This window comes from Pleurodeles waltl, chromosome 4_1, assembly GCF_031143425.1.
Source record: "Pleurodeles waltl isolate 20211129_DDA chromosome 4_1, aPleWal1.hap1.20221129, whole genome shotgun sequence".
NCBI lineage: Eukaryota > Metazoa > Chordata > Amphibia > Caudata > Salamandridae > Pleurodeles > Pleurodeles waltl.
In genome coordinates this window covers 155,912,450-155,940,060 of record NC_090442.1, presented here as the reverse complement: position 1 = coordinate 155,940,060, position 27,611 = coordinate 155,912,450, and the positions used below count along the sequence as shown (strand labels likewise).

The following is a 27,611-nucleotide window of genomic DNA, read 5'->3' as shown; positions in this document are numbered from 1 at the left end:
GATACAGGTCCCCCGGATTTTATCAAGCCTGGTGCTTTGTTTGAGACTATCTTGGAAATAGAGGTTTACACTTTAATCAGCGACAGTTGTACAATTGCTTGGGTTTCTCTTGTATCCTGCACTGCTTAGTTTATAATCTCCCAAACGCGTGGTGGAATACTCTTAGCACCATTCACAGCATTAAAGGCTGGAGAAGTGGGCGACCCAGTCTGCACCCGAGATGTTGACCTCAATTGGACGTAATTCCTTCTTGCTTCCCAATGAGACCAGATTCCGGAAGGCACCCTGATCTCCCACCCTGGCTGTGTCAAGCAGAACTTCCTGTTTCCCCATTTACCACTCTTTTTGCAGTTTTAGTGGACTTCTTAGACACGCCTCTCTCCTGTCTATTATAGCTATCTTGATGTTGAGTAGCAGACAAGAGGGCAGTCCTAGCTGTCTTGCTGACTCTGTTATACCTGAGGGGAGGGGTGGCTACATAAAAATACTCATTTAACCGTTCAAAGAGTTTATTGTGGATGGTGCAAACTTCATGCAGGTGGTCCCTCTTATCCATATCCCAGTCCAATTCCTGGAGCTCCTCTATACTGCGAGCAACACGCTTTTATACTTCCTGTAAGGAAATGGCTCCCTGTTGCAGTTACCCCCCACTTTTTGCCTGATACTGATGCTGACTTGACTGAGAAGTGTGCTGGGACTCTACTAACCAGGCCCCAGCACCAGTGTTCTTTCACCTAAAATGTACCATTTTTTCCACAATTGGCACACCCCTGGTACACAGATAAGTCCCTTGTAAAAGGTACCAGTGGTACCAAGGGCCCTGTGACCAGGGAAGGGCCCCAAGGGCTGCAGCATATATTGTGCCACCCTAAGGTACCCCTCACCTAACACATGCACACTGCCATTGCAGATTGTGTATGTTGGTGGGGTGAAAAAGGCAAAGTCGACATGGCATCCCCCTCAGGATGCCATGCACACAAAATACTGCCTGTGGCATAGGTAAGCCACCCTTCTAGCAGGCCTTACAGCCCTAAGGCAGGGTGCACTTTACCACAGGTGAGGGCATGGCTGCATAAGCAATATGCCCCTACAGTGTCTAAGTCTATTCTTAGACATTGTAAGTACAGTTGTGGCCATATTAAGTATATGGTCTGGGAGTTTGTCAAAAACGAACTCCACAACTCCATAATGGCTACACTGAATACTGGGAAGTTTGGTATCAAACTTCTCAGAATAATAAACCCTCACTGACGCCAGTGTTGGATTTATTACAAAATGCACACAGAGAACATCTTAGAGATGCCCCCTGTATTTTACCCAGTTGTTCAGTGCAGGACTGACTGGTCTGTGCCAGCCTGCTGCTGAGAGACGAGTTTCTGACCCAATATGGTGAGGGCCTTTGTGCTCTCTGAGGACAGAAACAAAAGCCTGCTCGGGGTGGAGGTGCTTCACACCTCCATCCTGCGGAGCTGTAACACCTAGCAGTGAGCCTCAAAGGGTCAGGCTTTGTGTTACAATGCCCCAGGGCACTCCAGCTAGTGGAGATGCCCGCCCCCTGGACACAGCCCCCACTTTTGGCGGCAAGTTCAGGAGAGATAATGAGAAAAACAAGGAGGAGTCACCCACCAGTCAGGACAGCCCCTAAGGTGTCGTGAGCTGAGGTGACTCCTGCCTTTAGAAATCCTCCATCTTGATTTTGGAGGATTCCCCCCAATAGGAATAGGGATGTGCCCCCCTCCCCTCAAGGAGGAGGCACAAATAGGGTGTAGCCACCCTTAAGGACAGTAGCCACTGGCTACCGCCCTCCCAGACCTAAACACACCCCTAAATTCAGTATTTAGGGGCTCCCCAGAACCTAGGAAGCGAGATTCCTGCAACCTGAAGACTAAGAAGGACTGCTGACCTGAAGCCCTGCAGAGAAGACAGAGACATCAACTGCTTTGGCCCCAGCCCTACCGGCCTGTTTCCCCACTTCCAGAAAAACTACAACAGTGACGCATCCCCCAAGGTTCCAGCGACCTCTGAAGCCTCAGGACTACCCTGCATCTAAAAGGACCAAGAAGCTCCCAAGAACAGCGGCCCTGTTCAACAAACCTGCAACTTTACAACAAAGAAGCAACTTTTAAAGACCACACCGTTCCCCGCCGGAAGCGTGAGACTTTCCACTCTGCACCCGACGCCCCTGGCTCGACCTGCGGAAAACTAACTCTATAGGGAGGACTCCCCGGTGACTGTGAGCCCGTGAATAGCCAGAGTTGACCCCCCTGAGCCCCCACAGCGACTCCTGCAGAGGAAATCCAGAGGCTCCCCCTGACAGCGACTGCCTGCTTCAAGGAACCAGACGCCTGGAAACCACACTGCACCCGCAGCCCCTAGAACCTGAAGGAACCGAACTCCACTGCAGGGGCGACCCTCTGCCTAGCCCAATTGGTGGCTACCCCGAGGAGCCCCCCTTGCCTGCCTGCATCGTTGAAGAGACCCCCGGGTCTCCCCATTGATTCCTGTTGAAAACCTGACGCCTGTTTGCACTCTGCACCCCGGCCGCCCCTGTGCCGCTGAGGGTGTACTTTCTGTGCCTGCTTGTGTCCCCCCCCTGGTCCCCACAAACCTCCCTGGTCTGCCCTCCGAAGTCGCAGGTACTTACCTGCTGGCAGACTGGAACCGGGGCACCCCTATTTCCATTGAAGCCTATGTGTTTTGGGCACCACTTTGACCTCTGCACCTGACCGGCCCTGAGCTGCTGGTGTGGTGACTTTGGGGTTGCCTTGAACCCCCAACGGTGGGCTACCTTGGACCCAACTTTGAACCCTGTGTTTTACTTACCTGTGAACTTAACATTTACTTACCTCCCCCAAGATCTGTTGATTTTTGCAGTGTGACCACTTTTAAAATAGCTTATTGCCATTTGAGCCAAGACTGTACATGCTATTGTGATAATTCAAAGTTCCTGAGATACCTGAGTGAAATACCTTTCATTTAAAGTATTGTTTGTAAATCTTGAACCTGTGGTTCTTAAAATAAACTAAGAAAATATATTTTTCTATATAAAAACCTATTGGCCTGGAATTGTCTGAGTGTGTGTTCCTCATTTATTGCCTGTGTGTGTACAAAAAATGCTTAACACTACCCTCTGATAAGCCTACTGCTCTACCACAAAATAGAGCATTAGAATTATCTCTTTTTGCCACTATCGTACCTCTAAGGGGAACCCTTGGACTCTGTGCATGCTATTTCTTACTTTGAAATAGTACATACAGAGCCAGCTTCCTACACCTCCCCAATATGCTCCTGGAAGTTAACCATGGTGGACCACTTGACATTACGTCTCTTGCTGGAGATTTGTAACCTGCGGTCAGAGGGCTCATCAACACCAACCCCGTCGCTCCCAGCAGGGAGCTCAACATCAAGCAACAATGCATTATGGTCTTTATCTCTCCTGTCGAACACTACCATATCGGTTATGAATGGCCAGGCCCTTATGTCCACCAAGATGTAATCAATAAGATTGCTACCTGGGGCGCTGTTAAATGGGTGCTTTCCTTCCCTTTTGGACCTAGTCCTACCATTCCTGGCACGCAATCACTTGTTCATGCATAGGGCATTGATTTGTAGTGCCAGGAGAGGCCACCTTTTTATTGGTGGGATTCCCAATTTAGGGATGGATCAAACACTATCCTCCTCCTGAGTGCAATTGCACTGGCATCTAAGGGTTCAAATTGTCAATTAAAGTCCCCGCCCACGAACTTCAGTGCTCCCACTGGGACAATTGCCATGGTTGAATTCAATAACTCAGTAGTTGGGGAGTCACTATGAGTCTCTCCTGGCCTTAGGTAGATATTGTAGATATAAACTGAAAGCGATGGGAGAACTAACAATACACACAAGACATCATGCCAACACATTATATCTTGGACCGTGCAATTAAGAAAAGTGCTCGCCCTGGTCACTAAGCACCCTGAGGGTCTACCCCTGCCTTTAGCTACTTTATTAAAGTTAGCCTACTCAGAATGGCATAGTAGCCGAGTGCACCAAGTTTCTTAAAGGCAAATTGAGTAAGAGTCTATAAACTTGGCTCATTCGGAGGACTCAACTTTGGATGCTAGCCCTGCTGTATTCCATGGCAACTCTTTAGCATAGGTAACAAGGCGATTGGTTATTGGGTCTTCATGATAATCAGAGCAAGGTGGCGCAGCCCTGCTGATGTGAGTGGGAGCTTGCACAAGGGTTACTGAGGGTCAGTGGATACCTGTGACCCTAGCCCTTTGGGCCCTGATTATTCTCTGTTGACTCATTACCAAGACACTGATCATCCGATCCCAGTACTACCATAGCCTTGTGATTTCCTGAAGGTCTAGCATGTACCAGCCCCAAAGCATAATTTGTTTCTGCAGCTGTTGGTGACCCAGCAAAGAGGGTGCCCTGACATTGTGTAAGGCCCTTGCAGTTCCTGTGGCATATCCTCATTACCCTTGTCAACCTTACTACCTGGTGTCTTTTTGGAGAAGATGAGTCATTCAACCCCCTCTAGAACATCAAAACTATTTGATGTAGAAATTCCAAATGTACTTAATGATTGGTGGGATCATTGTAAACAACCTGCACCACCTGTCCTGGTTGTATATGACTTTTACGTATACTAGGTATGTTCCCCCAGGTCATAGCGAGGTTTGTGAAAGTATACAAGTAGTAGCAATTCAATAGGAGATTCTCTGGTTAGACCCCTAGGGTAACAAAATAATATGCTTTGCACTACCCGCTGGATTCTAAAATTAATGACTCTACAATCACCCTGGCCTGAGTCACCCTGAATATGAAACAGGAGGTGGGCTAGGTAGTAAACTACCACACAAACATAGTGCAAACAAAGCAGTGGAGCCACCCAGCTAGAGTAGTGCCGAGGAGTTAAAATAATCTGTACGTCACTCACCCCAGGTTCACTATAGAACCACCCTCCTCCAGGCGCAGACAGGCCGACTCTTGCCTCGGGGGACGTCTAACGCTTTAATTTTAGAGGAAGCGTCTCCAGTTGCAGGTGCTCAGTGGGTGGTACCGCTTGACAGAGGGCTGCTGGAAGATGTAGTTCTGGCTCCCACTGGCCCGTGCAACCTCCTCTTTGCTATATACTCAAGTGCTGTGGGAGTGCTTTGTTGATTTTAAAGGAATCACCTTGGGCGCTGATACTCAGTAGGTGGGCCTGCTGGACAGAGAGGTGCTGGAAGATGCAGTTCGGGCCCCTGCTGGCTCCTGCAACTCCTACTCTGCTGTACTCTCTTCCTATGGTACTTGAAATCCATGTTTTTCTATATATTCCCATTCAACAGATTAAGTTTGTTTAGAGCCCCCCCCCCCCCCCCCCCCTCTCCAATTGGTGCTAAAAGTCTTGAAACTTGAATGGTGACTATTTGAAGAGAGGCAACCCTAGGGGCAAAATGTAGTACTAATGTCCATGAACTAAATGTTTAATTGTGGACTTAACTCTATTGAAGTAGGCAGAGCAGTGCAGAAATGTTGTCCTTAGCCTTGCTTTACAATTTAATTTGAGCTTTGTAGGAGGAGGTTTGACATGTTCACGTGTATTGGACTAGGAGGTTATATGCAGGACAGGCGTAGAATACTGCATCTATATGCTGCTGTTTTAACATTTGGTTTCTGTATACTTCAGAGCTCTGTTATGCTAGTGCTCTTTAAGTTACGCATAACTTGAAGTTTTACAATAAAATTTGAAGAATAGGGTCAACTAGAGTACTCTTAATACTCTTTCTACTAATGCTAAATGTACATTGGTGGAGCTTCGATGGCATAGAAAATGTAAAGGTACACAAAGCAAATTACAAAAGCAAGGCATCCTTTCATAAAGGGAAAGGAAACAATGCAGGGGCAAATCCAACACAGGTACAGTGTTTATTCTTCAACATCTGCACGCTTCATAGATTAAGTGATGAAATAAGGATGAGAGGTGTCCAGAAAGCTCTACATTCCTACATTACAGCCACAGTGTATATTGTAAAACAGAGAAGGAAATTACCAGATAGAACTTGTCTATGGACCAATGTCTAATGTTTTCTTTGTGCAGCATTTTTAAGAGAAATGTGTGCAAATGTATATGCCCTGTTACTACATGACATTGATCTTCCTCTGGACAGAGGACTGCTACAATGCATAAGCCAACAAATTGGGTCCAAGTAGATCCATATGGATATGGCTTTTTCCATGGGAGTGTAGAACTTTATAAAGATACATTTTACCTTATTGTCTTTTTCCTGGAAACTATTAGGTTAATTTGCTGCCTGTGTAAGATCTCTGCTTATGCGTTCGCTCCTGCTCTTCCCTCAGTGATGGTCCTTCCTGAAACAATATGCTAACACTTGTTGCTTCTGACACCTTATTGTAATCTAACTGGAAATGCTCCATGGCTGTACACTGCCTTTTGCAGATTTGAAGTTGGGGTCATTATATTATCGCTTACGCTGACAAACTTTCTATGTTCTTTTATTCAGCCATATCCAGAAGATCCAGCAGTATACAAACCACTCTCACAAGAAGAACTGCAAAGGATAAAGAACGAGAAAAAGCAGAAACAGAACGAGCGCAAACAGAAAATTTCTGAAAATCGTAAACACTTAGCTAGTGTACGGGTTGTACAAAAGAACCTGGTCTTTGTTGTGGGCCTGTCGCAACGCCTTGCAGATCCAGAGGTAAGTCGTTTTCTTAGTCTAAGCCTACTAGACTGATAAGGTGTCTGGTTTGCTAGTGACATCTTGGGGACATTCTGAAAGCTTTTCCGAGAATGCATTCCGCCCATTACTTACCATTGACATTATGATTTGTAACTCACGTTTGCTTTCTTTGTATTTGCTGTGCTCTCCGGGTTGTGTTTGTCCCTTCTGTGGTCCATACCTTACTTACTGTATCCTTCAGAGTTCTCCCTTTCTGTAAAAAGGCCTGTAAATCTTGTTCTTATCTTGTCAAATTTCAAAGACCGGTCACATTTCAGGCTCTCTCTTCAAGGGAGCTTGATATTTTTGTTTCTCTAACTTCAAAGTGAGAGGATTTATGTGAGAATCATGCTGGCTATTGAGGATGTGCTGAAGGAAGGCTGTACGAGGATGCTTTTTTCTAGCACACGACAAAATGTAAATATCTGTAGATGAACTGTGCAGATATTTCAAAATAAATCTGAATTAGTAAAGTACAAATTTAGCACCTCTTTTGGTAATTCTGATGTGTGAAAGTGTTAGATATTTCCGTACAATCAAAACAAATCCATACACTAGATGATATTTCCACACATCATTTGTGGGTTGTAGATTTTTATCAGTAAAACTGTAGGTCTTTACATGTTTAATGGTCATTTTATTTTGAAGATGCTTTTCTTGTAATGACAGAGCACTACCACACCATGCATATTCCAGTTTACCCTACTTCACTACAATCTGCTCTACACCACTCCAGGTCACTGTGCTCTGTTCTACACCACTTCACTCTACTCTGCACCTCTATACTCTGAAATGAATTTTGCCCTACTCTATGTACCACTGTACTCTACATCACTCCAGTCTAGGCACCTCCACTGTATGCTGGTGCACTCTATGCCACTCTAATCTACTCTGCACCACTGCACTCTGTGGCACTCTACCCTGAACCACTGCGTTCTACCTGGCCTACTGCGCTCTACCCTGCACTACCCTACTTCATTCTGCTCTGAAACAAACTACTGCACCACTCCATGCCACTGCATTAACCACTGCACTCTATGCCAAAGCACTGTACTTTACACCACTTTACTCAAAACCAATACTCTCTACGCCACTCATTTCTATGACACCCTGCAGTACAATGACACTGCACTTCGACAGTCTATGCTATACAAATGCACTCTACGCCGCTCTACTTTTACTCTACTCTGCTCCGCTCTACTTCTACTCTGTTCTACTCAATGCACCCATCGACGCGACGCCCCTCGGCACCCCTGAACACGGGGCCCCTCAATGTGCGCTGTTCGGCATCCCTCAGCTCGGCTCTCCTCGGCTCGGTGCTGCTCACCTTTTCTCTGTGCCTCTCAGCTTTACTCTGTGCCACTCTACTGCACAACTCTACTCCATTCCATGACTCTACGGCACTCCATAACACTTCACTTTGTGACGCACTCCTTCATGCCACTAACTTATAGCCGTGCTGAACAGAATCCACGCTGGTGTACATGGCTAAAACATGTTGGCAAAGCCAATTGTTCTTGCATAGGCCAGACCTATTGGCTTTGTCTATGCTTGTTTTGAAGAGCATTTACTTGTCATTTTTAAAGTCTGACCTAGAGAAAGCTTAAGCTGTTTTGGCAGTCGCATTTTTGTGATCCCCATAAAAACTAAGTTAATATAATACTGTAAGTACTTCCCCCTGTCAAGAAGCACCTGGCTCTATTCCGATATTTACTTTTTCAATGTAAATAATTTATAAAAATATAATTTTAAGCTTATTTTTGTTACTTCTATTTTTCTGTTTACTTGAAATATAACAAGTGAAAAAAACTTTGCGTTACCCTTCAGTTGCTTGATTTATTGACGTTGCCAGTGCTGGTTTTTCTTAGTACTCTGCTTCTTTTACTCTTATCTTGTTTCCCTCATGCTTTTCTCAGTGTTGTCCCTAGACAGGGCATTAGCACAGTTTTCCTTTCTTCAGAGTTGCTGTTTAATCTTTAATTTAAAATTATATGTATGTGCTTTAACGCCAAAGTTAGTTTGACTGACAGCCTTGTTGCCAGAGTCCGGTATCTCTGGTGGGTTGCCAACAGCTGGGAGCAATAGTGGGAGCCCACATGTTTGGATGGAGAGGCAGCTGTTCGGCCAAGATGCCCCTTTGTGCGCCTAAATTGGGCAAGTGTATTGAGTTGAATGGGGCCTGTAATGATTGTCAGATTGAGAGCCTGGCTGACACCTTCACTGAGCCCAGGGATTTGATCTTCTGTAGCAGAGGCTAGAGTCTTAGGAAGCTTCCCTTCCTCCCACTAATTGAGACCGGCTCTTACTCCACTCTCCCTGCCCTGGGGAGCCAACACTGAATCGGTTGGAGCAGCCCCTTTTGTACAGTGGTTAAACAATTGTAGAGTCAGACGGTCTTGCATATACCGCACAACAAAAATGCAGGTCCACCTGGGGAGACACGAGATCTGTAAAAATGAAGGCTTCAGGAAGGGTTGAAATGTCTGAAGGACAATGCAGATGGAATGGTAGTTGAGGGAGCTCTGGTCAGACTGATTGAAGGACAGTTGAAAGTCCTTCACCTTACATGAAAGAAAACGCCTTCAAGGAGTTTAAATGTACTAACTGGCCATAACACTGGAATTAGGTGGTTACCAAGGAGGAGAGCTGCCTTCTCTTTGAGGGCCTATACAATTATCTGAGACAATGTTAAAATCTTGCTGCAGGGACACAATATCTAAAACTGTGGTGCAGGGACTTAGTTCAGTGGCTCCCAGCCCCCGCCAGAATTAGAAATCCAGTTGGACTGCCAGCCGTACTGAGCCAACTAGCAATACTTTATGGATGGTGTTTTCTGGCCGTGATTAGGCCCTCTAGAGTGTGTTAGGGACAACACACTCAAAATAGCACTAAGAAACATAGGATAAATCTTTTAAATGTTTACTTCAAAAATCCAAGTCTGATACATAAAATATGAACGATAACCATATGAAATGTGAAAATTGATGCAGCAGCGCATGACGTGGTCACCTAAAAGAATATGAAAATACCTAACATAATGAGCCAGTTTCTACCATCCTAAATCCCTATCCCCACTTCGAAGGACTAAGATAACAGTTTGCAGAAGCAGAAAACGGCAGGCCTATAAATCGATTTTCTTAAGACTGATGGCATAGCATATCTTTTTTCAATAGGAAACTATTATTTTTCTATTCTCTCACAGTCCTTGTATGGGAATGATGAACAGTACTGGGGTAAAACCTACTTTTCTTAGAGCCCCTGCACTTCCCTCAATTGTATTGTATTGTATTGTATTGTAATTGTATTTATATAGCGCTTACTACCCCTGATGAGGCGTCGAATCGCTTTTCGATGAGTAGCACGCTTGGTGTTGGTTTGCAGCACACTGGCTTGACCTCTTGTGTGTTGTTCCAGCCTAATCTTGAATCATCTTCAAATTATGGCAAAGTACAGGGATTTTTAAAGCACTTGATCGCCAATCTCATGTTTATGTTTAGAAGTTTGGCGATACTGAAATCCCAACAAGACAAACTGAGTATAGCAATAAAGCGTTGTCTCGATCCACATCTTGGCATTTTAGCTTCCAGTGTAAGCGTCCCTATTAACATGGCAGCAACCATAAACTAAAACTACGAAAATGTTCGCCTACAAATGAGGCAAACATGATCCTAACACTTCTGCTCAGGTCTAAACTTGACATTTTTTATGTCGAAGAGAAAACTGCTGAGGGGTGGGCTGTGTGGCCATCAACCGATTAAGTAGGACGTGAATCTCAGAGTTGCTGTCTGGTGCCTCACATCCCTAACAATCCTGAATAAACAGAGCCCCCAATGGAATTGGGATCCCTGGTAACCCCTCTATAATCCACCTGGGCCCCAGTGGAGAGCCCCGAAAACTGCGTGACTGTACAAATGATGACGTCTGAGGCCTTGAAAAACCGCAAGGGGCTGAGACAATATGGCAGTGCGTAGAGATGAGGGGAGCAGGGGAAGACCTGCAGGCCAGATTAAAGAGCTTGTGAGACCCTAGCGGCCCTGCCTAACTACTGACAGACCAATCAGCTGAGCGAGGAGTCTGAAGGGGACCGAGGAGATCACAGGAGATGCACGATCGGCAGCACTCCCACTGAGCGGCAGCAGAGCCGAGGGACAGAGGAGAGGAGGCCAGAGGGAGGTTGATACCCCAGATGCTCCCTCTGTGATCGGCCTGGGCCCCCCACTATGGGCACCAAGAGCAGCGAGAGTAACCAAGGGTTGCCAATTGGGCCCTGTACTTGAGGGCCCTGAGCGGTCGTGAAGGACTGAAACAAAATGGTGGTGCCCAGTGTGTGAAAATGGAGTGGTGCGTACAGAGCAGCTGAGGGCCCACGGACTGAAGGAAGAACCCTGCAAGAGTCTGGTGACGCTGGCTGCTGATGGACCTGTCTGCGGGCAGGGGAGACTGAGGAGGACAAAGACCATTGTGGAGGCCACGCAACAGACAGAGCTTCTGCAGAGCAGCGACAGAGGTGAGGAGGCTGGATTACGAGGCCAATAGTGCCGGCGGAGCTTTGGGGGACTGTAGGAAGGTGATCGCGGCAATCACATTGGAGGAATCAGAGAACTTATAGCCACCAGACACGCCTCAAGTATAAGAGAGCACTCTGAAGGCAAACAATACAATCAATCGTCAGGAACACTAGTGTGCCCTTGAAGGCGGATGGGAGACTGGTTTTGCGTACCCCCGGCCTTAAAACACTGAGGCGGCTGTGGTTCGGGAACCAGAGGTGGCCGCAGCAACATTGCACATACTTGGTACAAGACCCCATCAATGCGAGGAGCACCTGGCCTTGCACGACATTTTGTGGGCTGACACCCAAGATGCTCTAAATAAGACGAAGGAGAAAAAGGGTGCTCAGTCCCGTGAACGTAGCGTCCCGAGGGACCCTTGGTTGGAGGGCCTCAGAGCACATCTAGAATAGAACGGCTGAAGTAGAACCTGTGCGACCACTTGCCCCTAATTGCCGCCAAGGGAAAGATTAATTAAAAAAAAAAAAAAAGACCGGGGGAGGGGGGAACGGAGAACAATGGGACACTCAACTAAACTGCAAACCGTAAACAGAAGAATCCCAGTGGGACCCCATACTGACGGACGTCTTGTAAGCTATCACAACCAAGAGAGACTCACTCGAAGCCAAGATAGATGTACTGGTCGAAAGAGTAACTGCAACAGAGAAAACACTGACTGAGCTTAACTCTGTGATAGGAGCCTTGCAGGCCAGGCTAACAACGATGGAGGCAAAGGTGCACACCCTAGAACAGAGGACAGTGAGTATAGGTCCCGGAGGAATAATATCCGCATTGTAGGTATGGCTGAAAGAGTGGAGGGGAGGGATGCGATATCTTACTTTGGAGAGATGACTATGAGAGGAGATGGCACCAGAAGGACTCTCCGCCTTCTATGCACTGGAGAGGGCGCATAGGGTCCCAGCAAAGCCTCACCAACCCAGAATGCCACCAAGGCCTATAAGTAGCTCGTCTCTTACATTACTGAGATTGTGACCCCATCATGGCAAGGGCGTGAGAAACTAGACACTGGTGGACATTCATAAAGTGATGATCTTCCCGGACTTTATTAAGACCATACAGAAACAAAGAGCAACGTTCATAGAAGCAATGGCGAGATTAAGACATTTAAATGTGAAGGATGCCATGATGTTTCCTGCCAGTCTTAGAATCTTCACGGCTGAGGGGACTCATTCCTTTCACTCACCCAAGTAAGTATGGGACTGGCTGGCCCTCCAAGAGCAACCTGGGTCTAGCCGTACACCTCTGACAGACAAAAGTGCACAGAAGAAGAAAGTTAAAAGGAAAGTGTGAAGCCCCAATGGAGGCACACCAACTAAAACAGAGGCACGAAAAGATCAGCAAAGGGCGGTAGAAATAGTAGCTGATATGAGCAGGAAGAGATGAGAAGGCACCAGCCTGACACCGACTGAAACAAATAGCGAGGCCTCCATATCTAGTGGAGAGGGTTCTTCGGACCATTCAGAAGACAAGATACCCAAAACCACCGCAAACACAGAAGATGCTTGCTTTTGAGGCTAAGAGTGATCTAGCTCCTGACGGTGGTTGAGGGGCATTCTCTACTCACTATATACCTAAGAAGGACACTGATGTGAGAGACCTAAGAAGGACCGCTACTGGAAAGGGGGAGACAGATCTTGAGGGAACAGATTGCTGAGATTTTAGTGATGGCTACCTACACTAACCTGGTCAGAGACCATAGAACAGAGCTGGGGAGCAGATATATGATGACAATGTTGGCGGGTAGGGGGAAGTTGGGCAGGATGTCGACTGTTGATTGCAACCACCCACTCAACTTTGATTGGTGGGCATTTCCACCGATATTAAATTAAGTGTTATAGTTTGAATGAGGAGGGGGGACCCACTTGTCCTGGGGAAGGGGAGTTTAGGGGATTGTTCGCAGTTAGCCTGTTTTAGGTAATGGGGGAGTCCGAAGTCACGTCACCACATGAATCATACTAATGTAAGGCCAAGAGCTTCCAGAAGAGCACTGGGCACAGGATGGCAGGACTGAAATAAAAAGGGATAAGATTACACATGGCCGGCTCTACAAAATATAAGATAATCACTTAGAATCTCAAAGGGATGCATACCATGGCTAAGCGATATAAAGTCCACTCCTATATGCAGCATATAGGGGTGCAAATTTCCCACCTACAGCAAACACACCTAACAACCAAGGAAGGGCTAGCGCTACAGTGCAGGTGGCGAGACAAACTATATTACACTAGATACTCTGCATATGCGCAAAGGGCCCTGATCTGGATTCGGGCGGGTGGGGATGTACTGTTTAAGTGTATAAGTCAAATGATAGACTTGGAAGGTCAATACGTGGTAGTAAAGAGTAGACTAGATGGCCGAGATGTGGTGCTGGGTAGCACATATGGCCCGAATGTGGATCAAACACAGTTCTTTGCTGGCATATCCAAAGTCTTGGCCCCATTTTTAATGGGACCGGTAATACTGGGAGGGGATAACAATTGTATACCGGATCCTACCCTGGATAGATCTCACCCACCCCTTCCAAGCATGCAGTCTAAGAGTAGCCCGAGCCTTCTCAAAATGGCAACTAGAGTGGGGGATAATAGACTCCTGGTGAAGGCTACATCCCATGGATAGGGATTATTCTTACTGTTCCAACATATATGATTTACATGTCTGATTAGATGCTATACTATTCTCCCGAGATATACATACTCAGGTGCACACAACAGAATATCTAAATCGTACCCTATCAGATCACAACCACTTTTACTCTGTCTTAAATGGGGGAGAAGAGCGCCCGAGCATTCTGACGTGGCGATTGCGCCCAGAAACCCTGGAGGACCCAGTATTCCGAACTGCGATAGGCACGGCTATTACTCAATATTTTGAAGAAAACACGTGCACAGCCGACTCCACCTTGGTAGAATGGGATGCATTTAAGACAGTAATTAGGTGAAGATGCATCTCGGAAGTGGTAGGGGTCAGGAGAGCTCTACTCTTAGAGATCTTAACAGCAGCGACATTGCTCCCGGAAAGTGAAAACAAAACGCCCCGGCCAGCCAGAGATCCACCAGGAGCTCCTCGCGGCAAAGGAAACCGTAGCCGCTAAGGTTGAAAGATTGCGTTGTTTTGATTATCAAAACTATATGATGTGGGCCCACGCTGAAAGAGACCATACAGGCATGCTATTAGCCTGGGTGGCAAACTTTGCAGAACTAGAAGCACTAGATGGCTCGGGGTGATATAGACAAGAAGAAATTAATACATATTTCGAGAGTACTATGCACAGCTATATAGAGCACATGCAGGACTCCCAGTGACTGAACTGAGGGAGTTAATGGATTCCCTACACTTAACACGATTGCCCCCAGAGCATGTAGAGGCATTGGGAGCAGAAATCACGATCCAGGAAGTTTGGGCGGCGATTAAAATCATGGCCCGAAATGTGAGTAGTGCGCTTAGTAATAAATAATTAAGACGCCAGGTTCCGATGGGACCCGTATTGAGTTTTATGATACTTATAGAGAAGCCCTAGCTTCCAGGCTGACCAATATGCTTAACGTGGCCAAGACCATTGGTATACTACCACAATCTACCAGGGATGCCTCAACGGTTCCCTTGTGAAAATCAGGCAAAGAACCCCTATGATAAACTAGCTTATAGGCCGTTCTCAATGTTCAATATGAATTATAAAATATTAAATAGGATCCTGGTGACGTGCCTGCTGCCTCATATGACCCTATTAATCCATGCAGATCAGTCAGGATTTATCCCAGGGAGAAGCACAGCACAGCACAGCACATAACATATGGCGCCTCTGCGCAGTCCTATTGAGCACTACATCCAGTAGGCAGACCGCAGCAGTTCTAGCAGTAGACCTAGAGAAGGCCTTTGACAGCTTGTAATGGCCCTTTTTGTGGGCTAGCGCTAAGTGCTCCATCCATAAAGTAATCTCTCTTTGGGTTTCAAACCACGCCCAGGTCACGCCAGTCTCTTTCATTGTTTCCTGGGCTTGCTCTTTAAAATCTGCTTGCTTTCATTTTTGAAAGGCATGCATACGTTATGCCTTTTCCGGTGTTTAGCCAGCCTACACAGCACTGGTAAACTACCAGAGGCATACGAGGCTCGATGTTTTGAGCCTGGTTTCTGGACTACTTTATCTGTTAATTTTCCTGCAGCGCGATCACGCTGGGGTTTACATAGCGCGATCGCGCTCCGTTTTTTCCTTTTCAATTTCAGCGCGATTGCACTGTTTTCTTTTTTTTTTTTTTTTTCTTTTAATTTGTGTGGCAAGAAAGGTTAGGTTAGGAGTTTACAACGCAAATAGCTCCAACTCGAGCAAATGCGAGCCCCGTTACATTGAAAATGCTTGTTATATAGAGTGATGGAACGCTTGGGGCTAGAGGAGGCATTAATTTCCTGGACCCGTTTACTTTATATGGACCCAACGGCTAGAGTCCGAACAGGACAACAAATATCTCAAGATTACAGGGTGGAGAGGGGTACTAGACAGGGGTCGCTTTCGCCCCTATTTGCATTAGCCCTAGAACCCTTAGCATGATGGGCCCGAGGAGGGGCGATGTATCGGAGATTGGAGGTGGATAACAAGGAGCACTATTGCATTATATGTGGATGATATGCTTCTTTTCCTCCGGAATGCCCAGTGACACCTCCCAGGAGTGCGAAATATGCTGAAGCAATGTCTTCTTGTCAGGACTCCAGGTAAACTGGAGCAAATCCTGTCTGTTGCCTGAACAGGCTGATGCCATACCCCTGTGTGCACTAGGACCCTTGCAGTCTTGTTCCCATATACCACCACACAGATGATCTGCTGGACGGCAGTCTAGGTAGGGGCATGAGAGGCCTGGAATAAAGTATCTCATTCCGGTCCACACTACCGATTTCGGTAGCAGGAAGAGTGGCTCTTCCTAAAATGGTGGTGCACTCCAGGTTGCTACTTTACAGCATTACCCCTCTGGGTTCCTAGGGCATACTTTAGGGAAATAGATAAGATAATAATGGGATTCATATGGGGTTCTGGGCGCCACTGAGTAGCTCTGACCACACTGCAAAGACCAACAACAGAAGGACGAATGCCAGTTCCAGAGTTTGAGGCTTATTATCTGGCAGCCCAGCTGCAATGGCTTACACAATGGGTAGAGGGAAGGAGAACAACGGGAGGATCCACTCCCCATATTAGTCCCTGACCTAGCTGCTTTATGTAGAGCGATTCTACAGCTCCCAGACACTGGTAGTGAAAACAAACCTTATTTCCAAGTTACATTGCGGTGTTTGGCAAGACACCTCTGGAAAATACCCACACAAACATCCCAGACATTCTCCAGACATCCCAATAGGATTTTTGGAGGAACTTCAAAACGAAGGGTCTTAGAGAGGGTTGAAGTCCTGGAAAGAAGCATGGGTGACCGCGATGAAAGCACTCTATAACGGAGCACCTCTTCCATTTGAGGAATTTACGGCCCCATACGAGTTGCCGAGAAATCACTTTCTAACACATAGCAGTTACGGAAGCTATTAAATTACACTGGAAGGCTGGGATAGAAGAACACCAGTCAGTTAGTTGTCAATATCTAGTGATGGGATCAGGGACGGTCAGAGCAGTGACCTGCATATATGGGAGGCTAAGAAGGGAATTAATGAAGCCACTGGAGGGCCTGAAAGATAAATGGGAAGCAGACCTTGGTAATACGATTAGGGCCGAGGACTAGGAAAACATCCAGTATAACACAACGAAGGCCACAAGAAATGCCCTGTTTAAGCTAATTCATTTCTATATATTATATAGGACATACCTTACACCAGAGAAAATTAATAAGATGTATCATATAAGCACAGCTTAATGCGGTTGTTGCAATGAAGTAAGCGCCACATTTTTTCACATGCTCGGGGGTTGCCGTGCGCTGGGGTGCTTCTGGAAGGGAATTACTGAAATAATCTCAATTGTTTTAGAAAAAGAGTTCCTATGCTCGGCGGACAAATGCTTGCTGAGCTGGTTCCGACACACATCTAAAAATAAGATTACTAGCCAATTTCAAGACTTAGTCAGAAAAAGGGAAATAACCAGAAACTGGAAGAGCAAAGGGGGCCCGCGCATAGCCACTTTGAAGACATAATTCACCAAATGGGTGGGATACGAGTCAGATGTTAGGCTCAGAGAGGCAAAGAGGGGATGTACTTCACTTGAGGGAGCACAGGCATGGGAGGCTTTAGCAGATACCCTCAAAGATTAGGAGATCAGGGAAGCAGAAACAGCATATGGGTGGAGTGGGAGATGGACCACATCAGAATGAATATTGGTGCCCATCTGCGAGGACGGGAAACATCCCATAACTGACAGCTGAAGAACTGCCAAGACCATACATCACCTGCAAATACCGCAGATAATGAAAATACCTGTGCCCTAACATCAAGATTCAAGTGAAACGAGACACGTGAATGGAGATGTGGCTAGGACATTCCCACAGAAGGGGTGGGGGGCAAGGACAGAATTGAACTGTTCTGAAGTTTGAGAAACGAAACACTGACTACACAATAACACTATGAGCGGAATCAGGAGAGGGCGAATGCACTACATTGTAGATTAGATTTATGAGGACTATCCGGATATAATTGGAGGTACTATAGACCTCTCAGAACTACTACTGACGTCACACTATTGTTTTGATAATGTACTGTATGTAAGTATTGATGCAAAAATGCAATAAAATTCTGTTTAAAAAAAAAAAAAGAAAAAAAAAGAGAAAACTGCTGACTATAGTTTCTTTATTGGGAGTTGTCAGGATGGGCCATAATTGCACCCACTGTGCTGACCACCAGGAAGGGTGGCGAATATACAGACTGCAATGACCGTAACGTCCCTCCCAGGGCACCCTCAGTTGCAGTGTATCTACCCATGTCGTAATGTGTCTGCGTAACATGAAATGGTAACTTTATAAGCGAGGATTGCCTCTAGAATTGTGTAAAACCAGAGTGAAAGACTCTGATGTGCCCATGACGAGGCTAGAATGGACATTGGATGCCCAGCAGGGGTATCCTGCAAGAGCAGTCCAGCTGGCAAGTATATTTTAATGTATTGAAACACAGACCCTCTTTTAATCTTCTGATCAAGGCCGTTCACATTCCACAGCAGCAAATCAAAAGTTTTGTATTCCTGTGTTTAATCTAAGTGAATAGTAGGTGTTACGAATAGTGGCAGTGTATTGCTGTACTAGGAAAAACCCCAAACAAAACCAACAAAATATAGCAACATTCCGAACTCCCTTCCACACTACACTTCTAAACATAAAGCATCTGCTGCCCTGCCCCAGTTTCAAAACCCAGTATTGGAAGAACTTGATCAAATAGTGGAACATACAATGCAGAAACAAGGATACATTTTGCTGACCCAGCATAAATGTTCACATATCAGTGCTCCCAAATATTTGTCGGATACAGTTCCCCAGCAAAGGTACTGAAATTAAAAACCATTAATTATGCAGAGAACAAGTAAAGTCATGTAGGAGGTGGCTCTCCCAACTGTTTGTTCTGAGAGGTGGTGTCAGAAAATGAGAATCTTTTGCTGCAACTGTCAACTGCTTCTTGTTTTGAGTGTTGTACTGCTAAAGTCAGAGCCTCTCCAGCCCTTGAGTAAAATCTGTGCCAGCGTGCACCACATTGATGTCTTTTGCGATGGGTCGAGGGCTCTTTCTCTCTGCCTCTCTCTTTTTCTCTCAACTCTATCAGGCTGACAGGAGCACAAGCACAATCGTCCACCTGGCTGCCACATGATGGTGTTTCAAAGAAATGTGTATTTCCCTTTCATTTTTTTTTTAGCTGGAAAGAGTAGCATATAAATTAGCTGAATATATTTCAGCTTCTGCTTCACTGCAAGAAATGATTGTGTAATCATGGTATATGTGAAGAGTTGCCGACCAACTCAGGCCTGAGATTAGTTTGCTGCAGTATTTTGTCCCGATCAGCATAGTTCAAGGATTGAGCAATTATGGGTCTGGGTGAGGGCAAGGGATTTGGGGGTGTGGGACAGAAACACTGGCACTTGATGAGCTTGTTCTATCACAAAGCAATCAGGTAGATTCTTGTCGGCACCCAGATTTTAAGCCTGTAGTCTGGAAATGTATTCAGTTGGGCCCTCAGTGCCTTCCCCAGTGTCCACAAAACAAACTTGGTTTCTCTGTGACCTGCTGCCCGCCTCCTTTACGCTGCATTGAAGGTGGCTCACCACCACTATAATTTGAGCAATATCAGCAGTCAGTGTCTTTACAGAGTCTTCATTAGGGTTTTAAGCATCAGGAACATGATCAGCAACCTTTCGTAGATCCTACCAAGGTTGCTCTAGTATTGCCTGTTTGGAAAATATGTTCTGGTGTAATCTGTTTATTTGCTTGGTCGGAGGATGGAATATTCTCTTCATTGTGTTGCTGTCCTCTGTTGGATTTGATAATTTTGCCTATCTTTGTTTGCACTCAGTTGGTTGCACCTTGGGGGTTTCCCTACGGAGCCCCCAGGCACTCACCGTGAGTAGTATAAAAAAATAACTTTATTTCGGCTAAAAGCCATAAAAGTATCTAATAAATAACAAACAATACCATACAATAAGAATATAAATGATTTTTTAAAAAACACAAATTCCACAAGAACATTAAAAAGAGAAACAAATAGTTATGCTGAATTAAAATTTAAAAACTCATTTGTTAGAACAATTACAGGACCACTATCTCGTTTTATAGACCTGGAAGCCTGGCTAAAATTGATTCCATAAAATAGTCTATTTCTTCCTACGATAGATTGTGCAAAAAGATAGGCTGTTGATACACATAGTTATGGCAACAATGCAAAACCAAGGCCAAATTTCCTTTTTCTTTAATAGACAAGCCTTCGTGGTTTCATGCCCATGGTAGTCAACTGCGGCCTAGGGTAATTATAGCTAATCCAATCGGTCAGCAGTGTATTCTCGGATTCTTATGGCCCAAGCATTTTGTAGGTACTTGGCAACGGCAAAGACCACCTTGTCTCTTGTCACTAGTAAGAATTCGCAAGGATATATTGTTTCCTTATCCCCATTGATCTGCATAAGGGGATTATCCACTTCTTCCTGGGGACCAAATATCTAGGACAAAAAAACATAAAATGGGCCAATGTCTCAGATTTCTCAGGACAGCAGTGGCAGAATCTCGATTTTTGAACCTCCTTGCACCATTTTACAGTAAATGTGTTGAGGCAATACCCTAGTCTGAATTTAATAAATAGCGATTTGGCATGGGGGGGATTGATATTGTCCATAAAAGCCTCAAACTTGGGACTACACTTGTGGCCCAAGAACTGGAGTGTCCTACTACCATTGTGCTTTTTGGACCAAAGTTGGGTCAAAATGAACTCCCAGTAACACCGCCTTATCCGTGCCTTTACTTCCTTAGTCAAACTATGGGGGTCTTTCCACACCTCGTCCATTTTAATAAGTTGGCACGTGTCTCTGATGTATTTAAACCAGGGAATTTTTACCACACCGCGGTCTGCTAAGAGTTTAGCTACTGCTGTTTGATAGGGGGACAAGTATGCGGATGTCCAGAGGCGGACCCAATACATAAGGGGTCCTAAGGCAGCCTCATTATGGATCTCATTTAGGGCCAAGTCCAATCTTAGGGGTGTGAGTGGAGTACTTGTTGGTAAGCGCAGTAAATTACGCATGAAGCAATTTTTCCACCTTCGTCAAACAGCTAGAATTGCAGTGCCCCCATAATTCAGCACCATAGATTGAGGCAGCCACAGCTGCTGCCTTGTATACTGTGATAGCTAGAAAAATTGCCAGCACCACGGAAGGAGAAATTTCACCTGCTATCACAGTCGACCTCTGTCGTAGGGTGGACACACTCTTCTCAATCTGTGCCGACCACCGTTGGTCATCAGATATCCTAATCCCCAAATAATCGAATTGCTTAACTCGCTCAATAGGTTGGCCTGCTAGAGTCATTTTCCCCCTAAAGGACTTATGAGGGTTAAAAACCATAAATATGGTCTTAGAAAAATGTATCTCTAGGCCCCTCTTTACACAAAATTTAAAAAAGGCTTCGAGTTTTTTGAAGGCCCATTGGAGATCATGAAATCAGTAAGGTATTGTCTGCAAACATTAAAATAGGGACAGAAGTTCCTGCTAACTTTGGTGCGTCATGATTGCAGTGCATCAGCTGGTCAACCACATTATTAATATAGAGATTGAACAGCATGGGGGCCAGAATGCACCCCTGTCTGACCCCCCCCCCCCCCCCCTATCAATTGGTATAATTTCTGTCAAATCTCCACCTTGGCCTCATGAAGATACCTAATCAATTTCAACATCTCGCTGTCTAACTTATAGGACTCAAGGGCGTTCCACAGTAAATCCCTTGGGACCATATCAAACGCACCTTTTAGGTCAATGAAGGCCACGTACAGATGGACCTTATTTAATGTCAGATGTTTCCAACAAAGAAGGTTGAAACTAAATGCCTGGCCGATAGTACTCGCGCCCTTCCTAAAACCTGCCTGGAGGCCAGAGAGGCTATGAGTCCTCGATCCACACCTGCAATCTAGCCAAAATTTGCTTACAAAAAACTTTATGGCTGATATCAATTAAACTTATTGGCCTGTAGTTGGAAGGAAGTTCCCTTGCGCCCTTTTTAAAAACGGGAACTATAATAGCTCCTTGCCATGTGGAAGGAAGCCCATCGCCTCTCAAAATCTCATTGCTAAGTGTGTTTAAATACAGGTACCAGGTTCTAGGTCGGGACAGATAGAAATCACCTGGGATACTGTCTAGCCCTGGGGCCTTCCCTTTGCGTAGCGTTTGGAGTGCCAAAGTTGTTTCTTTTAAGGAAAATGGAGCCAGATCGAATTTAGGTGCAATAGCTAGCCCAGAAAAAAAGTGGATGGAAAGGCCCCTCAAGGCGTGACAGGACATTAAGACTACTACTTTGAGCCACATTATATACAGCTCCAAAATATGATACCCAAAGTGCTGGTTGAATTACTGGGTATGTCTCCGCGATGTCAGAGTGACCTTTGTCTGCCCCCAACTTCCAGAACAATTTTGAGTCCTTTGCTTGTAAAGCATCTACCAAAGCTTTCCATTGGTTGGATTCCCACTCCTTTTTTTTGCGTTTTTCAGTTCTGCTTTATATGCAGACCTGGAGGCTCTTATCGCACCGGAACTCCCTGCCTTCAGTGCCTCCAAAAGCTGTGATTTAGCCAATTGACAAGAGCGAATATACCACCTCAAAGGTCCGGCCCGGGTTTCTGCCCGCCTCCTGGATACCTGAAAGAGGGGCCTTAGCTGGTTGACCATAATATTATGTTAATTAAGTCAATCGGTGCCAAGTCGATGTGCTTCACAGGGGAAAGCGTTGATTTCACCACTTTATATATTGAGGCCTGAAAGTGCACATCATCAGCCACCGTTTCCCACCTTACATTTTTATAATCATTTGTCGCAACTAGTGCGCTACCCTTCACCCACTTAGAAAGTAAACTACATTTAAATGGGGAAATTGAAAAAGATGTACAGAGAGCTAAATGATCGCTGTCAACATGTGGAAGAACTGCCATGTCAATGAGAGAATTCCAAAGAAAATCGTTAACTAAAACATAGTCTAGGCTGGTCTTGTATGAGCCTTTCCTATACGTAGATGACGCAGGGGTATCTGATTTCGTGTTCCCTTTTGATTATTCTAAGCCCCATTGCTTTTGTCAAGTCCTCCACTAGATCTGTTACTCCCCCTGATGGTTCTATTACAACTTGGACCGGACCTTATCTGTCCCAGGGGTGGGTAAACTGAATTCTTTTTTGCTGAAAGTCGACCTCACAGTTCAACTGTATATTAAAATCTCCTACGACAAGTAAGCTCTGCCCCCCAGACGAATAGTTCAAAAAATCTATTCACATTTTTACCTGGAAGGTCTGAGACTTTTGCGGGCCAGGCCTAATATATATGTTTATGAGAACTATGCGAACTGGCCCCCTTGGGCCGCTGAACACGACCTCCACTGCTAATATATCCCTTGAAGGGGAGGGCAACTCCTTTGCCTTGATAAACAGATAATGTTTAAGCCAAATTAATAAGCCCCCAGACGTTCTGCCAGATGGAGATGGAAGTGCGGCCTTCTGAAAAGACCAGTATCCTGCTTGATGAATTAAGGAGGGGGCCCATGTCTCCTGTAAAAAGATAATGTGTTGTTGATCCATAAAACTACACCACTCTGGGTTAGTTATCTTAGATGACACACCCGCCACATTCCATGATAAGACTAATTGAAGATTCATTGCTGACCCCAATATTGGACAATCTCACTATTCGCTTTTTTTGGGGAGTAGTTCCGCTATACCTCCCTTCTACATGGACGTTGTAACATACTTCTGTCTCTAGTCCCACAGTGCCCAGCGGTAGGGTATCTGGATCGCGTAATTCTAAGGGCTTTATGGCAGAAATGTTGTCCTTCCCTACCTCTACTGATGGGGCTTTACGTCAATCTAAGGTTGAAGTTGGGCTACTCATAAATCCCCGTCTTGTGATACATGATTTGGGAGAAGATCCTAAATTAGGTCTATCTCTGAAGAACCGGTTAGCCATTGGAAGGGGGATCGACTGGACAAGAGATACTTGAGAAAAAGTGTCAGGTCTTGATCTTAGCTCAAGAGTTAAAAGGCCCTTTACTAAACTGACTGCTCAGCTGCAACCCTATGAGGTCTGTTTCTGAGGCATCACTTGTGAATCTCTGGGCAGTTATTAAATCATCCCGTATTACGGACCTACATTTTTTTCACACCCCTTATCCAGTGAATAACTTTATTCTTCAGTGAAGTCTCTAGTTCCCTTGATCCATGTCTCAACTTGGGTATATTCGTCATATAGATGTCACACTGGCCATGCGGCGACTTGTTAGGCAGGGAGCTTGGCTGGGAGGCTTTGTTAACATTGGCTAAGGACTTAACACTGTGCTTCTCTTGGTTAGCCCCTCCAGGCTAATTGATATTGGATTTATGTGAATTAGCCACTACAGGAGCTACACCCACTTCCCATTGGCAGGGTAGTGAGGTCACTCCTGCATCTTTTCCCCTATGCGTTCCCTTCGTAGATATGTCAATTTGCTGTGTTTGTGTAAGTGAAGTTAAGATTGGGGTTAAGAGAAGATTTCCCAATATCCCCGATCGCTGCTGTTAAGCCGTCAAGCTTCATGTGGACCATATGACTAAAGGAAATAAGATACTCTTTTAAGCTCGTTATTTCGGATCTTGTTTGTACTAACTAAGCCTTTATAGCCGATCCGTCTGGGTGGCTAGATGTATTGTTGGCTCCTCTGCTTTTCTTGAAACATCTTTCTCAGGGCTGGGGGTTGCCAGTGAAGCCAAAGGTAAAAAACGATTAGAACAGTTTGTATAAGAAGGTACACTGTCCTGCTGGTTAGCCACGTTCAGATTCAAGCTCTATGTGATTAGTCAAAGTGACTGGCGTGATGTGATCTATTTGGGACCCCCGTGATGGTACAAACAAGGGCTTATTGTTCACAGGAGTCACAGAAGTAAAGAAGGATTTTATATCTTTGGTTGCAGCAGTCTTCCTGTGGGGTGTTTAGATGGTTTAGTCTCAAGCATACTCTCAACTTCTTCAATTAGGTCGTCAATTTGGGATAGAGTACAATTTTCAGCGGCTTGACGAGGTACTTTCTTCACCCCCCCCCCCACCCCCAACCCTGCAGGATTGCCGCTAGCTTTCCTTTTCCCCTTTTCAATGAGCAAGCAAAATGTCTAATTTATCGGGGCTTAGGCCACCCCCAACTACCACAGTCCAAGTCCAGCTCTTTTCCTGCGCAACCAGAGCACAGAAACAGTTATTTGGGGGCTTATACCCGCCCCCAACAGCCCCAGACAAGAGAATGATTTCCACGAACCTTTGCCGACTAGAGTTGAGCATAAAATAACTATAAAAATGGTAGCGCTCTTAATAGAATTAAATTATTAATAAGGGTACCTTCAAACGACAAATAGGTAAGTGTTGCAACAGCACAATCGTAGAGTAAATGTTAAGGGGGTGGCCCAGCCCCTTCCTGGCGATGACTGGCGCAGGACGGGCCTGCCCTTGGCCTGGGCTTCACACGGGCGCGTCCCTCGAAGCGGGCACCCGTTTCAAGTTTAAAGGGGCCTTAAGGTCCAGCTCCTCAGCTGGTCTCCTTGGGCGTGAGTAGTATATCTATTCAGTAGTCTTATGACCAGCCAACTTTAATTCAAGGAAGCGGGCATTGAGAGCTCACATCGGTGGGGGGAAAGGGTGAGAAACAGTCCCAAGCTCCTAGCAGCTTAGCATAATGAATGGGTGTCATTTTTACAGTTTGCTGAACCCCTCTACAGGTACTTCTATATAGATCTCCAAACTTGAGTCATTGGGAAGAATTTTCTTTGTAGAGTTGTTTACATTCCTTGTCTCTTCCCTCTTACCTGCAATTGGCTTTTGCTGCAATCTAGTGCCTCTGAAAACTGCCTCTCTGTGAGTGTAGCTCACAATTGTCTGGGTTGTTGCACGAGTTTTGCTGCTCATAATTGAGACAACACCATAAATGTATTTCACTGCTTTGTATTGCAGTGAAATGACAAGTTTTATTGTTTTAGTTGGAGATGTAAACATTTAAGTCCATATTAAACAAATTTGACCTTTTGAGTTTTTCATGATGGGGTGAAACTGCTGCCTTATGAGTATGGACGGGGCAGTATCTCGGTATAGAGAGGGTTATCATGCCCATGTTTTTCTCCACTTTGCAGTATCCCGTGTTTTTAAAGCTGTGGAATTTCACCACAATTTCTCTCGGTCCTCTGATCTCGCTCTATTGCTTCCATTTCACTGGGCTCTTTCGAGGCTTATTTTGGGCTTTTTATTCCATGTGAGTTTTGTGAATATTGTTAAGAGGAAAAAATCTAAATGTTTTCCTTAACTCCTTCCCAGAAGTCCCACTTTTTCATAAATTATCTTTACAGGCCCTGTTCACAATGTCTTCACACCTCATGGCTTTCATATAGGGTCTCCATCTCCTTTTAAGCAAAGCTGCCACAGTCTCTATGCTCTTGGTTGCTACTTTGAGGGCTTTTATGCTCACAGAGTCGGTCTGCTCTGAGAGAGCCTATTTTGGCATTTAGTTATGCGTTCAGATCGGATCGTCTTTGTTATGTCTGCTTTAATCTCTCTCTCAGTTGATTTGAAATGACATAGGCTGTACAGGAGAGTATCCTTGGTAAACGTCATATTGTCTTTAGGGAATGGATTGAGTTATTTTCTGCTAGTCTTCTGAGTATGTTTTATCTTCTATGCCCAGTGTCCGAGAAGCTGGAGACCTTCTTCTGAGTTTGCCTCTTGGGAGGTATGTAGATTCCAAATATCTTCATTATCTCTCTCACAGATTGTATTCCCAGTGGTACAGAACAGGGGGTAGCCAATTTCTTGTTTGCCTTTATTGTTTCCATTTTTAATGGCTGCCTACACTACAACCCCCACTGGACATTAGATAAGGGGTTATGAGTTATTATTTAACTTTCCTTTCTTTTGAATATTCTTATAAATATTGATGTTAGCAATCCTTAACTTTGTGGTCATCCTCTTTTGTATGACTCTAACGGAAAGAAGTTGAAATATCACCCGCTGAGAGTAGCATGAAAGACATATATTCTGTGATCATTTTCTGCTTCAAATCATTCCCTGTTCTGTTTGCCTTGTGCCTGTAAGATAAGAGGATTCTTAATTAACAGGATCCGTGTACAATATCTCCTATTTGTCTCATTTACCTGATACTTAGTCATTTCCCCTATTTTAACCACATTTTCTGTGTTGCTTGCTGTTTCCTTTGTCTTGCTGTCAATTGATTGTTGAGTATCTTTCCAAGCGGCCCTCCTCCTCCACCTCTGGCCCACTTTTAAACCTTAGAGATTCACTGCTGTCTCTTACAAAATAAGTCTCCTCCCTAAAAGGTGATGCTGCTGGATTTAATGGATACCTTACAGTGTGATCAGCATAACTCTGGCACCACACATCTCAAAGGTAATTAATTGGTTTTACTGTGGACATTTAATGTCCCGTGCGAAACCTTGAAGGTACTCCCTCTTTCTTATGGATACAAACTACCTGTGGATTCCTCACCTTATGAATTCATCCCTGCGCCAGCATCCGACGGAAAGTTCTCTTCCTAGCTCTCCACGTCGACGAGGACGTCACAATTGCACGGCTCCACTCGACTCAGTCTGACTTCACTGTCCCACTAAGAGGTCCTCGTTGGCGTGCTGACGTCAGTTTCCTTTTTTCCGTGCCTTTGACGC

General features: G+C 45.2%; 1 protein-coding gene across 6 annotated transcripts in view; it reads left to right on the top strand.

Annotated features, from left to right (window-relative positions):
• CNOT4 (CCR4-NOT transcription complex subunit 4) overlaps nt 1–27,611 on the top strand; it is a 534,336-nt gene that overhangs the window by 146,328 nt on the left and 360,397 nt on the right. For all 6 annotated transcript variants that reach the window (XM_069227948.1, XM_069227951.1, XM_069227949.1 and 3 more), the window contains exon 3: nt 6,498–6,695. In XM_069227948.1, the coding sequence (XP_069084049.1) occupies nt 6,498–6,695 (198 nt within the window). The remainder of the gene's footprint in view (nt 1–6,497; nt 6,696–27,611) is intronic.